The 15058-nt window shown below is 45.6% G+C and overlaps 1 protein-coding gene across 1 annotated transcript in view; it reads left to right on the top strand.

The window, feature by feature from the left end:
- The window catches only part of LOC126513902 (myosin-8), a 29832-nt gene extending 21354 nt beyond the window's left edge, over positions 1–8478 (top strand). Inside the window, exons 29-38 of the mRNA XM_050162484.1 lie at positions 544–727; positions 823–988; positions 1271–1395; positions 3036–3344; positions 4383–4586; positions 5684–5809; positions 5895–6065; positions 6226–6330; positions 6928–7023; positions 8326–8478. Coding sequence (XP_050018441.1) covers positions 544–727; positions 823–988; positions 1271–1395; positions 3036–3344; positions 4383–4586; positions 5684–5809; positions 5895–6065; positions 6226–6330; positions 6928–7023; positions 8326–8478 — 1639 coding nt within the window. The remainder of the gene's footprint in view (positions 1–543; positions 728–822; positions 989–1270; positions 1396–3035; positions 3345–4382; positions 4587–5683; positions 5810–5894; positions 6066–6225; positions 6331–6927; positions 7024–8325) is intronic.
- Positions 8479–15058: the final 6580 nt, after the last annotated feature.

Here is a 15058-nt window from a genome sequence, read left to right as displayed (position 1 = left end):
TTGTCCAAATTATCTTTCAACTGTGCTCTCCAGTTAAGCTTTCCTAACATACATGGTTTAAACAAATTAGCTGTTTTCTGGGGGCAGGGGTCATGAAAGGTATCAGAAAGTCTAAGAAAACAAACATATTTGGTATATTTTTGCCCAATAAGAGTATCTAGTTAGCTTTAATTTCTTTTTGACTTAAGACGGGCTGTATAAACCAATCCACAATATTATACTAGGTAATCGTTTTCACAGTCATCCCCAGTCAGAATTCCTATAAGTTTCAAGTCACTGAGCATATTAAGGCACCTCGCACTGACAGCAGCCTCTGGGAATCCAGTAACATTCCAAGATTCCAAATTTGGACTTCACCGAGTCCAAAAAGCCTTCACCTTGGCACTTTTCAGTTTGTTACTGTAGAATACAAGCCTGGTGACTGCTGCTTTGAAAAGCAGACACGTTTTGCCAGTATAGGACAGGACAGTGAGAAAGAGTCACAGCCATGATCACTTTGTTCCTGGCTCTGGCCAGGTCTTGACTGTCTGGCTAACTTCTCAGGAAGAAGCTGGCTCAGCGTCTGCAGGCGGCTGAGGAGCACGTGGAAGCTGTGAACGCCAAGTGTGCTTCCCTGGAGAAGACGAAGCAGCGACTGCAGAACGAGGTGGAGGACCTCATGCTGGATGTGGAAAGGACCAACGCGGCCTGTGCTGCCCTGGACAAGAAGCAGAGGAACTTCGACAAGGTGGTCTAACCTACTTAAACTTTACAAAAACTTTATGTGGTCTTTTTTTCTTCCTGTGTCAGCTGTTAACCTGTGGTTTTTTTTTTTTTTTTTAGGTCCTAGCCGAATGGAGACAGAAGTATGAGGAAACTCAGGCTGAGCTGGAGTCCTCCCAGAAGGAGTCCCGTTCTCTCAGCACCGAGCTGTTCAAGGTGAAGAACGCCTACGAGGAGTCTCTGGATCACCTTGAGACTCTGAAGAGAGAAAACAAGAATCTGCAACGTGAGTCCCAACCTTCCCCATCCTCCTTAGCCCAGGATGGACCCTCCCATGTTGCCCACCTTCCTCATCCTCCTTAGCCCTGGCTGGACCCTCTCATGTTGCCCACCTTCCTCATCCTCCTTTGCCCTGGCTGGACCCTCCCATGTTGCCCACCTTCCTTATCCTCCTTAGCCCTGGCTGGACCCTCCCATGTTGCCCACCTTCCTCATCCTCCTTAGCCCTGGCTGGACCCTCTCATGTTGCTACCATTTCTACCTCTTCCTCTCATCTGTTCTTCCTCAGAGGAGATTTCTGACCTCACTGAGCAGATCGCAGAGGGAGGGAAGCACATACATGAGCTGGAGAAGATAAAGAAACAAGTGGAACAAGAGAAATGTGAGATCCAGGCTGCCTTAGAGGAAGCAGAGGTACATGTCACTATGTTCGTGGGGGGTGGGGATCAAAGACAAACCCTAGCAAAAGTATCAAGCTGAGTAATGGCACCATGAGCTGAATACATTACTGTAAAGCAGAGACAACTAAAGTATGGAACCTTTGTGCACAGGACAATTAGTGGTTAGCAATGCCAACACTGGGGCTGGAGCGATGTCTCAGCTGATGAGAGCTCTTACTGCTCTCCCAGAGGACCTGAGTACAGTTGCCAGGACCCACATCTGTGGCTCACAACCACCTGTAACTTCAGCCCCAGGGAATCAGACACCATCTCCTGGCCTTTCAGAGCTCCTGCACACACATGACACACACCCACATAAACATGTATTCACATAAATAAAATAAAAATAAATTTGAGAAAAACGCAAATGCTGAACCCCATCAATTGAGTTTCTTAGAATTTACCACAAGAAACTTATCTCTTTGTTTTGTAAGACAGGGTTTCTCTGTGTAACAGCCCTAGCTATCCTAGAACTCACGCTGTAGACCAGGCTGGGCTTGGACTCACAGAGACCCACATGCCTCTGCCTCCCAAGCGTTGAGATTAAAGGTGTGCATTACAATCACCTGGCAAGAAACTAGTCTTAAAAGAGATAAAACTTGGCTGGGTTGGTGGTGGCACACGCCTTTAACACCAGCACTCGGGAGGCAGAGGCAGGAGGAATTCTTTAAATTCGAGGTTAGCCTGGTCTACATAGCAAGTTCCGGGAAACCCAGAGCTGTTACACAGAGAAACTCTATAACTCTATCTCAAATGAAAGAAAAGAAAGGGGCAAAACTTTGAGACAAAGATGCTCAGTGGGCTACAGGACTTTCCACCAAACATTATACCCTCTGTTCAATCTCCACAACCTACACCTACAGGGTAGGAGGAGAGGAGCAACTCTCACAGATTTATCCCTGACCTTTGAGTTCTCTCTCTCTCTCTCTCTTAATTATTTATCAAATAAATAAGTGGAAAAAGGCCAAAAAGTATGATTAATATGGGGAAAGATCTTTGATAGACAAAACTATTTGCTTTTAATATATATGCAAGACATATTTGCATATACAACTTCGATTAGATAGAAAATAAATAGAAAGAGGTGAATCAAAAGGATCATAAATGAGGTCAAGGCCAGCCTGAACCACACAGCAAGAGAGCCTGTCTGAAAAAAATGAGTATAAAAAAAATGTACCACATTAAAATAGTTGCCTCTTTGTGAGGGACAATAGGAAACTGTTTTTATACATTGTCCCCACATTGTACAACGAGTATGTACTATATAATCAGGAAAAAAAGAATTTTGAAACCTATAGTTTCTATGCCAGATTAGTATTGCACACATGAAGATGGTAGTTTACAAAACATTATGTAATACATGTAAAATTAATCAGATAATCCTATTAGTACCATCATGAATCTTTAGATAGTGCACAGTATCTTTCTTATAGAGCAGATCGATATAATCTATAACAGGATAAACAAAAAATGATTCACCTCATAGGTTCTTAGGACAATTACTTTAACTTTAAAGTTCAACAAGATGACAGCAATGGGAGCGTGACTCACAAACTCAGTAGACACCAAGGAGTTCTCTTCCGCTCGGTGCTGACTGATCTCTATGTCCTTAAGGCATCTCTGGAGCACGAAGAGGGAAAGATCCTGCGCATCCAGCTGGAGCTGAACCAAGTCAAGTCTGAGATCGACAGGAAGATTGCCGAGAAGGACGAGGAGATCGACCAGCTGAAGAGAAACCACATCAGAGTCGTGGAGTCCATGCAGAGCACGCTGGACGCGGAGATCAGGAGCAGGAACGACGCTCTGAGAGTCAAGAAGAAGATGGAGGGAGACCTCAATGAGATGGAAATCCAGCTGAACCACGCCAACCGCTTGGCTGCTGAGAGCTTGAGGAACTACAGGAACACCCAAGGCATGCTGAAGGTAGACATCCATTGTCCTCTCAGATGAGTCAAAGAACACACCTGTCTGCCGTTCTCACAATTAAGCCATCTTTTTAAACTGCTTTCCCTACTGCTGTGATAAAAACACCCTGACAAAAAGCAGCTTAGAGGAGTAAGTGTTTATTCCAGCTCGCAGGTCATCCATCCAGTCCACCACGGCAGAGAAGTCAAGGCAGGGGGAAGGTGAAGCAGCTGGTCACACTGCACCCACCATCAGAACAGAGAAATGAACTCAAACTAGCACTTGGCTGGCTCTCCCCATTTTACACAGTCCCAGATCCCCTGCTCACAGAATGGTCCTGCCCGCAGTTACAGTCGGCCTTCTTGTATCAACTAACATAGTCATGATAATCGGCAGTCCCCCTGTGGCCTGCCCATTGTCCTCTCCCAGGTCATTCTAGAGTCTGTCCAGTTGACAGTTAACACAGGCTCTCATAGCCACTCCCCCACTTGCCAAATTATACAGCCAAATGCATCAAGGAAGCCAAAGGACAGTGTTTAAAACGTAACAGTTTCCAGAAAGTATATGGAGAAGAACAAACAGAAGCCAAAAGATGAAGAAATGACAAGAGAGAAAATACCCAGGCTTTCCACAAAATAGGCCTGAGGATGAACCTTAGTTTTGTCATTCTCTGAGTTCAGTCAAGTTATTTCACCTCTGGGCCCTGTTACTTCTTCTGCGTAATAAGAGTAAGTTTCCCACGGCAAGGATGGCAGTAAGGATCCAGTGAGATGGCAGCTATCATGCGTGATGCGGAGCTTGTAGAAAATGCTCTATAAATGATAAAGAATAGTGGCATGCTTGTGACAGACAACAAGGTAAAGGCAGAGACACAGCAAGAATCTGTCCCTTGATGATTTGCTCACACACTAAACAAAGGCCACCATCATGCTTAAGATCACACAAATGACAGGCAAGTGACCTCCTGTTCCCAGCACCAGTACACTGCTGTAGCTCATTTCCGAGGTATCCATCTCCTCTTCAGAACAAAGTATTCTTTTTTTTTTTAACTTACAGGACACTCAGCTGCACCTGGATGATGCTCTCCGAGGCCAGGAGGACCTGAAGGAGCAACTGGCGATTGTGGAGCGCAGAGCCAACCTGCTGCAGGCTGAGATGGAGGAGCTGCGGGCCACGCTGGAGCAGACAGAGAGGGGCAGGAAGATTGCAGAGCAGGAGCTGCTGGATACCAGTGAGCGCGTGCAGCTCCTCCACACCCAGGTGAGCCAAAGGAAGGGGCACCGCTAAGTCAGGAGTCTAGAGAGCGAGTACGTACGTAAAACCAAGGACGGGCCCGCATCTAAACCACCGCAGTTACGACAGGGTGACAGGTGACTCTGTTGAGCATTCCTATTTCTCTTCCAGATGTTCTACCCAAAAGTGTTTGTGAATTTAGAAATAAGGTTAGGCTTTGGGAGTTATTTGAAACCAGGAAGAATACTGTTGAGTAAACATGCCTTTGACTCCAAACTGAAACACACTTCATGAAACACTTGTCGGTGGCACAGTGGAGTTCAGCTGCTCAGTGCTTACTGTTCCCAGGCCTCAGAGAGCACTTAGCCTCCCTTCTTGCTCAGGCATTAAATGTAGTAGCAGCCCTGGTAGGATCTCTGGGATACTAAAATATCCACACTCCAGTATTTCCAAATAGTCCCCTTTGAGAATACTGGGCTGGGATCTTAAGAAGATGTTTTCATAATACAAATTCAGAATCCCCCCAAAGGACAAATTCTCCCTTGTCTCCCCCAACACACACACACACACACACACATATACACAATTCTTTTGAGAGACTTCCAGTGCCATTCTCTCTCTCTCTCTCTCTCTCTCTCTCTATCTCTCTCTCTCTCTCACACACACACACACACACACGTTAAAAAAAAACAAACTTTTAAACAGAGAATACTATAAATAAAATAAACGAAAGAACAAGTAACAGGTGACAACTCCTATGGGCATTCACTGTTCTTGTCTTGAGACAGGGTCCTCCCATATAACACAGGCTAGCCCTAAATTCATGACTCACGTGCCTTAGCCTCCAGACTGCTGGGATTACAAGCATGTGCTGTCATATTCTGGTAATACAGGCGCTCCTAAAACTTCAGAGGTCCTCCTATATAAGGCAGATAGGCAAGAAAGGACTGAGTACCAGAAAGGAGGTTTCAACTATGCAAATGATTACGAGTTTGCATCAAACAGAATCCTTCCCAGTAGTAAATGTTGGCATTGGGTTTCCTGAGTTAGACAAAAATAGAACATTTGTAAATCCCAAGTGGGAAACCTGAAAATCTTATACATTTCCATTTTTTCCCCCACAGAACACAAGCCTCATCAACACCAAAAAGAAGCTGGAAAACGATGTTTCACAGCTCCAGAGTGAAGTGGAGGAAGTAATCCAAGAGTCACGAAACGCAGAAGAGAAGGCCAAGAAAGCCATCACTGATGTGAGGGCCTTACGCGTGTTCTCCTCACACCTGTGCCGCCTGCCACCAGTGGGCTCACTGTTTTCTTGATTTATTGGCTTTTCAGGCCGCCATGATGGCAGAGGAGCTGAAGAAGGAGCAGGACACCAGCGCCCACCTGGAGCGGATGAAGAAGAACATGGAGCAGACAGTGAAGGACCTGCAGCACCGTCTAGACGAGGCTGAGCAGCTGGCGCTGAAGGGCGGCAAGAAGCAGATCCAGAAACTGGAGGCCAGGGTGGGTGCCTTTAACCCTAAATCTGGGAAGGGCAGGGGGGACACAGTCTTCTTGTCGTGGGGTCAGGAAGACCCTGGCTATACCTGCAGTAGACCCTAGGGAATTAACATTCCCCAGCACTGACTGGAGGGGTGGAGCTACATCTTTCTCTTGATTACAGGTTCGTGAACTTGAAGGAGAGGTTGAGAATGAACAGAAACGTAACGCCGAGGCTGTGAAGGGGCTCCGGAAACACGAGAGAAGAGTAAAGGAGCTCACCTACCAGGTGAGAGCAATGCTTCCAGAAAGCAAAGATTTTGTGCCTGAGAGGAAAGGAAAACCCCGGCGACTGCTTGGGTGGCACTCGCAGACGTGCATGTTAACTCCATACCCGTCAAGGATAAAGAGAGAGTTGCTAATCATGGGCATACATCAAGCTAGGGTGGTGAGGGAGGCCTTTACCAGACAACACAGAAGAGGGCATGCAGGTCAGTGGTAGACTATGCATAGTGCACACAGGCTTGATCCACAGTAAGGGGAAGGAAGGTGGGAGGGAGGAGAGGAGAGGAAGAAAGGAGGAAGAGAAGAAAGGAAGGGAGGAAAAGCAGTATAAGAGAGAAAAGAATATAGGCATTAAAGCAAAGCAGACTAGATGTCAGTCCTAGTGTGGCCTCACCCAGAATAGCTGGGGCAGGGATTGGACAAGGTGCATAGACTTCTATAGTACAGAGGCTGGCGCACGTTTACCAAGTGTGACTACGGCACAGGCTGGTCAAGCTTACCTCCAGGCGCCCTTCCAGCATATCAGCAACTTATTTTGGCACTGGTGGTAGACTAGTTCTTGGAACTGAAAGCACTTTTTTTTTTTTAATCAAACTTTCAGACGGAGGAGGACCGTAAGAATGTGCTCAGACTGCAGGACTTGGTGGATAAATTACAGGCGAAGGTGAAATCCTACAAGAGACAAGCTGAGGAGGCCGTAAGTGTCTGAGGTTTCACAGAACAAAGCAAACTTCTGTTCAGGGAGAAAATATGTTAAAAAAAAAAAAAAGAAAAGAAAAGAAAAGCAAAAACCCCTTTGGTGAGGAAGGAGGGCACACTGTAAGAATCTGCCATTCATGTGTTTTCTGGGGGCTGCGATCTTACAAATATAAATACACACACTCCTATGCTAATTGTAGACTAAGCCTCAAAAGGAGATTTGATTGTTAGGCAGAAGGGCTGGGGGAAGGGAAAGCTCCAAATACCCAACCTTAACTGATAGCAATACACACAACAGAATCACTAACACCAGGATGAACAATTCCTGTCTCCCAACATATCAAAATCAAATGTTCCCAAAAGTGAAATATGGATCCCCACCCCTCCACACACACACACACACACACACACACACACACACACACACACACACACACACCAACTGACTTGTTGACTGACTCGCTGTATAGGTAAGGCTTTCCTCCCTGTATCCATCCCAGCAACTGGGAGAACGTGATGGAAGATCTAGAGGTACAGCTAGCAGCAGTGTGAGGCCCTGGGTTCGGCAGTACCACACAGCAAAGAAACGATGCCAGAGGATTTGCCAGCTGCACTTTCCCTGTTGTGCCCGCCCCATTCTTCCAGATATGTGTGAGAGGAAGGAAGAAAACGCAGAAATATTAACAGCCACACAAAAGAGGCAACTTCTATCTTAGTCCCACGTTTTCCCTTCTTCTATATTAGTCTTAAATGCAGGGGGAAACAATGTTTAGTGGGATTTCCAAAGCTATTTGTTAACATTTCCTTACTGCGTTCTTTGAGGGTACCTGGGTCCCTTCTTCCTTCCCACCCAAGAGATACATCAGAAAAAGTGAAGCAAGGGGCTGGAGAGACACTCAGTTGTTAAGACCACTGCTGCTCTCTCCCATAACCCAGATTCAATTCCCAGCATCCACATCGTGGCTCATAACCATCGGTAACTGCATTTCCATGTCTTTTTCCAGTCTCCCTGGGCGCTGCATGAATATGTCGCACAGACATACATGCAGGCCAAACACCTACACACATAAAGTAAAATTAAAATAAATCTTTTCAAAAAGCAGGGAGGTGGTAAGCAGATTTGACAAAAGGCTGGTCTCTTCCACCTGAAAAACAATTTCTCCTTTCCTTGCTTCAAGTCAAAATTGACACGAGAGGTACAAATTGGGTTGAGGCTGGAGGTCAGGGCAACAGCGCATGACAAGAGCTAGACCCCCAGCGTCCCCAGCGTCTAACTGCCCGAACTCTTGTCTGTGCTCAGGAGGAACAATCCAACACCAACCTGGCCAAGTTCCGCAAGCTCCAGCATGAGCTGGAGGAGGCTGAGGAGCGGGCCGACATTGCCGAGTCCCAGGTCAACAAGCTGCGGGTGAAGAGCCGAGAGGTCCACACCAAAGTCATCAGTGAAGAGTAGGCGCCCTTCCCCGAGGCTGCCGAGTGGCTGACGAACAAGCGCAGAATGTGCTGCTTCCGGTCACCGGCTTCACTGCGTTTATTTTCACCTACTGCTGACTAAATAAAAACGGCAGCATGTTTATAAACTAAACCAGGCTATCTTTTTTTATTTGCGAAACTGTTTGCTGGCCAGGCCAGTTCTCACCTACCTGTTGTTTTCTGTTATCATGGATGGCTATGTGGGGCTGTCTTGGTTCACTTACTGTTGCCATGATAAAACACTGACCAAAAACAACTTGGGGAAGAAAGGGTTTGTTTGGCTTATAGGTCACAGTCCATCAGTGAGTGAAGCCAGGAAAGGAAGTCAAGACAGGAATGCAGGAACTAAAGCAGAGACCACAGAGGAACCCTGCTTACTGGCTTGCTCCCCAATTTTCTTAACCCAGAACCACCCACAGACATACCTTCAAGCCAATCGGATGGAGGCAATTCCCCAATTGAGGGTTCCTCTCCGCAGACTCTGGTTTGTTTCAAGTTGACCAACACTAATGGGCAGAAGAAGCTCTCTGCCAACCAGAAGCCTGTTTTTTGTTTTTTTTTTTTTGTTTTTTTTTTTTTTTGGTTTTTGGTTTTTGGTTTTTCTTGGTTTTTCGAAACAGGATTTTTGTCCTGAAACTAGCTCTTGTAGCCTTTAATCCCAGCACTTGGGAGGCAGAGGCAGGCGGATCTCTGTGAGTTCGAGGCCAGAAGCCTCTTCTTCAATCTTGAACTCTCCCTCCCACACAGTCTCTATTGGTCATGTAGGGCCTTTTGTTTGAGACACGGTGGGTCTCCCTATGCTGCCCAGGCTGAATTTAAACTTAAGATTCCTTTGCCTAAACCTCCATACTGCTGGGACTACAGGAGTGCAGGACTTGTTTTAATAAATATCTCTGGATTGCTACAAAGGATCAAGGAAATCTGTCTCTGAGGGGATCTTTCCAGAAAGATTTTTACTCACTGTCTAGATACCGGGCATCTACCCTGTGCCAAGCACTGCCATAAATTCTGTGGGTGTCTCCGAGAACAAACAGCCCTCAGGGAATTTACTCTACAGGGAAAGAAAGGTGATCAGTACATAAGTAGCTGTGAAATGTATCCAGTCAGTACAAGTGGAAAATCTAGACAGTAAGGGAAATTGTGATAGTTTAACGGTGGAAGGCGACCTTAGCAGGTTGGAGCCAAGGGGCACCACGAAGTCACATCATGCAACAGAGCTCAAGTGGGAGGTTTATTGGGGGGAGGTTCAGAGGCAGCCTCTGAGCGAGAGAAGAGAGAGAGAGGGAGGGAGGGAGAGAGAGAGAGAGAGAGAGAGAGAGAGAGAGAGAGAGAGAGAGAGAGAGAGAGAGAGAGAGAGAGAGAGACAGGAGAAGGGTTTGCATTTCATAAAGGAACATAGTACATGCACATAGGGGCAGTACTCTACGAAGTGGCTGAGGTAGCTAGAGTCACATCTTGGCAGCTGCTGCTGCTGTGTCCTGCTAGGTCCCTGAGAGCAGGCCAGTGTAAATGCTGAAATGCGAACACTCCTCCCTTTTGTTTATTATAAAAAAAAAAAAAAAACGAGGAATTAAGAAGGGGTAGCTGGTGAGGTGGGAATGGAGGTGTTGTGTTCTCTAGACTGCTTCCTGTCTTCTTGGGGGTGTCAGCATCTTTAGGGGACCTGAGAAAGCTGGAATGCTAGGCAAGTCCGGAGATAGCTGGCTGTTTCACTGCTGTCCAGGCTATGTGGGACCGTCCGGAGCTAGGAAAGCACAGGTCTTGTTGAAACAGTCTGTGAGGTTGGACCACTGGGAGCAGCCACTTGGGAGCTGTCCAGAGGCAGATTTTGAGGGGACCTGTCAGGGTGCTGGCAGAGCAGAAGATAAAGTTAAGAAGTTTAGGGGGAATTTTTCCTTAGGTTCTGATAATTGAGGGAGGTTACATCCAAGAAAGGGGAATATTAGGTGACCAGGGAAAAAGAATTGCAACAAGGCACATGAGCTGTAAAAGAAGCGCATTGGCTCTCCAGTTTCAATGCTGTCGTGGGTTCTTTTATGTGGTGGATGAGACTACACAAATATAGTTGTCAGTGAAGGTGGAAACCCTAACTCTGTAGCTTCAGAATGGCTTTTGGAACTGCACAGAAGTTTGTCGGGATACATACTTTCCAGACTAGACTAGGGTTTGAGTGACTCTAGTCATCTAAATGTGTGATGGTTTTATTTGGGAGTTCATGAAAATAAAGTGTTTTTTAAAAATAAATGAATGAGTAAAGATAAATAAATTCTTCACCAGTGAAATGCAGCAATGAGAGAGCTTTGGGGAAATTCATAACAGGCTAATGTACACGGAATGTGAAGACAAGGGAATTCTTCCTGTAGGAACTACAACAAACCCACGAACTTGGTTCCATCTCCCAATTTACGGCTACTGCCAATGTCTCCACTTATTTAGAACTTAGATTTCTGCATCAGCATCCTGTAGCTCTTAGCACACGCATCTCCTTCATGTACACATACACCCCTTAGCAATTGTAAATAATAATATGTAGAGTTCCCTCAGTTTGCTATGTTTCAGGAAATACTGTGAAAATGAAAATACATTGACATACCTAACCTAACAGAACTTCAGAGGACCGGTTATTTTCCATCGAGATTTCTGGGCTGACTGGGGTCCTAGTGCACAATGTAGTTAGTATACAGTGGTCCAGGAAAAGATCAAAATTCGAAGTTGATCATGAGGGAAGAGCAATCTCAACCAAGGAAAGCCTCTATAAACTGACCTGAAGGCGAGTCTGTGGGGATGTTCTCTTGATGAATGGTTGTTGTGGGAGGGCCCAGCCCACGCAAGCCTAGCCAACATGGACTGAAAGCCACCAGTAAGCAGTATCCCCTGTGCTCCCTGCTTCTGTTCCTGCCCTGCCTGAATTCCTACCTTGGCTTCTCTCAGTGATGGGCTGTAATAAAGATATGTGAAACAAATGAGCCCTTTCCTATCCAACGTGCTTTAGGCCACAATGTTTATCACAGCAACAGGGAGCAAACTAGAACACATGGCATGGTAAGTCTGGCTAATGACAATGCCTAGTAATCTTGAAAAATGCTAAATGGATAGGAAGTATTCTTAGCACAGCATAACTATGGAAGCTAATGCATTTGTTAATTAGCCAGGGTTAAATACTCATGTATGTAGATACGCATACATACATGTTCACAGATGCATAAATGTGTACTTACATATAGACATACACATATATGCATATACATACTTACACATGTACATATATGTATGTGTGCTGGTTGGTTTTTATGTCAGCTTGACACAGGCAAGTCATTAGCGAACAGGGAGCCCCAACTGAGCAAACACCTCCACAAGATGGCTATAGGCAAGCCTGTTGGCCATGTTCTTAATTAGTGGTTGATAAGGGAGGGCCCAGTCCATTTGGGCAGTGCCAAGCCAGGGTGGTTCTATTTATAAGCAGGTTGAGCAAGTCATGAGGAGCAAACTAGTAAGCAGCACCCCTCCATGGGCCTCAGCATCAGCTCCTGCCTTCAGGTTCTTGCTGGTTTGAGTTTGTGCCTTGGCTTCCCTCATCAGGCTGTGACTCCGGATGCCTTAGCCAGATGAACCCTTTCCTCCTAAGTTGCTTTTGGTTGTGGTGTTTTTTCATAGCAGTAATAACCCTGAGAATATGTATACATAAATATGTATGTACACTTCAAAATACATTGTTCTTAATAAACACACACATTTTTGTCAATTTTTAAATTAAAAGTTTTGATTTTGAACTAGTAAATTTTCGTGTGTTGTAAGCGAGTGTCGGGAGCCGTCCATCTTGTTTTTTGGAGAAAGGATCTTTCACGTCCAACTTGTTTTAGGAGAAAGGATCTTTCACGGACTCAGAGCGCCCTGAGTGGCTAGATGGGATGCCCAGGGGCTCCTCTTTTCTCTAGCTCCCCAGAATGAAAGCAGGTGCTGCTGTGCCTAGGCCCAGCTTCTTCCCACAGGTTCTGGGGACAGCAGAACTCAGGTTTCATGCTTCCACCCTAGCGTTTTCCCGAACCTTCTCCCCAACCCGATACATTTTATTTAATAAAATTTTCCTTCAGCAAGTTTGACCCTACTTTTTCCAAGTGTCCACTACTTTGGAATTTCTTTTTCAAGGCTCATACTATTAAAATAAATAAAAATAACCCGCCTCTTAAGATTTTATATCCACTTCTCATCAAAAGAGGGACGTAGCTGACAAGAGAAAGACGGAGGGACAACCGGTTGATGGATGAGACCATTAGCACAGCTGCTAAAGGCTGCTGCTTTCATGCAAGCTTTTCAGTGGGGATTAAGATTCCAGAGCTAAGACCCAGCAGCTGTCAGGGGTAGAGCTTACATTCTGACTCCTGACTTCAGGCACATGGTACCAGTATCAGTGTCCCCAGCCACCCTCACTACAGACTTCTCAGTCACTTTTTCCTACGCGGGAAGCTGAGGAATCAGTCGTGGGCAGATCCTTAAGCCCGGCTTAAGAGTGGAATTCACCATCTTGATTCCACCCTCCTGGCTGCCAGAGTCCCCAAGATGCAGCTTCCTGAGGCCACAAGGAAAAATGAACACCACCACTGCGTGATGAAGGAGAAAAACAGTCCGCCTTAGGGATCACACCCAAAATAGGGCTTTTCTTAGATTCCTCCAGGCTGACCTTCACAAGCTGAGGGCAGACTGGGTTCTCAAGGTTGTCAGAGAAGCTATGGCTCATGCTTTGGGGCACTCTTGAAGAAAGTGGAACTCAGAGTACTGTGGGGTTCAGATTGTGAAAGAATTCTGCAAGAAGAGTGGATAAGGACAGTAGTACTCTAGGCAAGGAGTGCTTTGGGGGTTCCCTACCCCCTACCTCACTATTCTAACAATTCAAATGATTCACAGATTTCAGTGCCCAGGTCTAGCTCACGATGACTTTAAATACAGGTCCTTGTGAAAGTGAGCGAAGAAAAGCCCCTGAAATCTTCAGATTGGGGAGGGGGGACCCTGTCAATGGTTTCCAAGCCCTGCTGAATGGTGTGGCTGTAATCCCAGAATTTAGAAAACTGAGGCAGGAGGATGGCTTGAGTGCAGCCTTGGCAACCCAATAAAATCTCATCTGAAAGCAAAACACAAAACTAGAATTTCCAAAATATTCTGCCCAGCAAGTCAGGCCACCTACCTACCCTGTTCTCAACTTCTCTCTCCACACCAAATTTCACACACTCTCCCCCCTCACACACCCTCACTCAGTCTGAAAGCTCTCAATGGATGGATGAGGCCCACCCTGACAGGCTCACTGATCTCACATGTGGGCCAGGTCCATCCCAACTTTGCAGACATCACTTCCCACTTTTTCTTCCCTCTGTCTGACCCCTTCCCAGATGTTTTGGGATGCACAGGAAGTGGCTCCCACCACCTCTGGGCCATTGGGATATGATTTCTTTCTGGAGGCATTGGGTGGTTCTCCCTCAAGCCACATTCCCACCTTTCCAAGCATTTTGAGACCTGGCACTAGCCAATTAAATCACGAGAGGCTTCAAAGGACAACTTTGATACCCAACACCCAGAAGACTTTTTAATCATTTGTTGAATAAAATAGGGACATCCAATAGAGTCTTTTGGATAACAAAATGAAGCATGGTAAACACAAAGCAAACATAACCAAAAGATCCTGGATCTATAGGAGATTTTTAAGGTCTGGGTTTGTGGTTCAGCTCTTGCCTCGCTAGCGCAAAGCCTGGTTGCTGGTTGGAGCTCAGTACATGAACATCCCCGAAAAGTTCAAAGAAGTAGAGAGGTAAAGCAGAGAGACTAACAGTTACCAGAACGTGAGGGGAGGGGATGAGAAGAAAGGGAATGAGAGAGAAGAGGAAGGGATGAGAGGAAGGGCAGACAGGAGAGGAGAGGAGGAAGTATGGGCATGACAGCTGTGAAGTTAGAAGAAGAAGTAAATTCTGATGCTTTATTTCACAACAGACTGTAGTTACTTATAAGAAAGTGCAGATTTTAAAATAGCTAGGAGATTCCAAATGGTCTCTTCATAAAGAAATAGTAAAGGCCTGTGGTGATAGATCTGTTAATTTCTCCAATATCCATATATACGTGTACCAAAACACCATGCTACACTTCAAGGGTTCAATAGCATACATAAATAAAATGAGATAAATAAAAGGGTCTTGTTGACTGTGTCCTTTGCTTTACAAGGGCTTCTCAGTTTCAGGAGGTCCCTTTTATTAATTTTTGCTCTCAGTGTTTGTGCTACTGGGGTTATATTTAGGAAGTGGTCTCTGTGCCAATGTTTGTACTTCCTACTTTCTCTTCTATGAGGTTCAGTGTGGTTGGATTTATGTTGAGGCCTTTGATCCATTTGGACTTGAGTTTTGTGCATGGCGATAGATATGGATCTATTTTCATTCTTCTACATGTTGATATCCAGTTATGCCAGCACCATTTGTTGAATATGCTTTCTTTTTTCCATTTTATATTTTTTGCCTTTTTTGTCAAAAATCAGGGGTTTATACATGTATGGATTGATATCTGGGTCTTCGATTCGGTTCCAT

This window comes from Alexandromys fortis, unplaced genomic scaffold, assembly GCF_014885135.2.
Source record: "Alexandromys fortis isolate MF-2015 unplaced genomic scaffold, M_Fortis_MF-2015_v1.1 scaffold_84, whole genome shotgun sequence".
Classification (NCBI taxonomy): domain Eukaryota; kingdom Metazoa; phylum Chordata; class Mammalia; order Rodentia; family Cricetidae; genus Alexandromys; species Alexandromys fortis.
The sequence above is the reverse complement of the archived record's forward strand: the minus strand, read 5'-3'. Positions and strand labels throughout refer to the sequence as shown.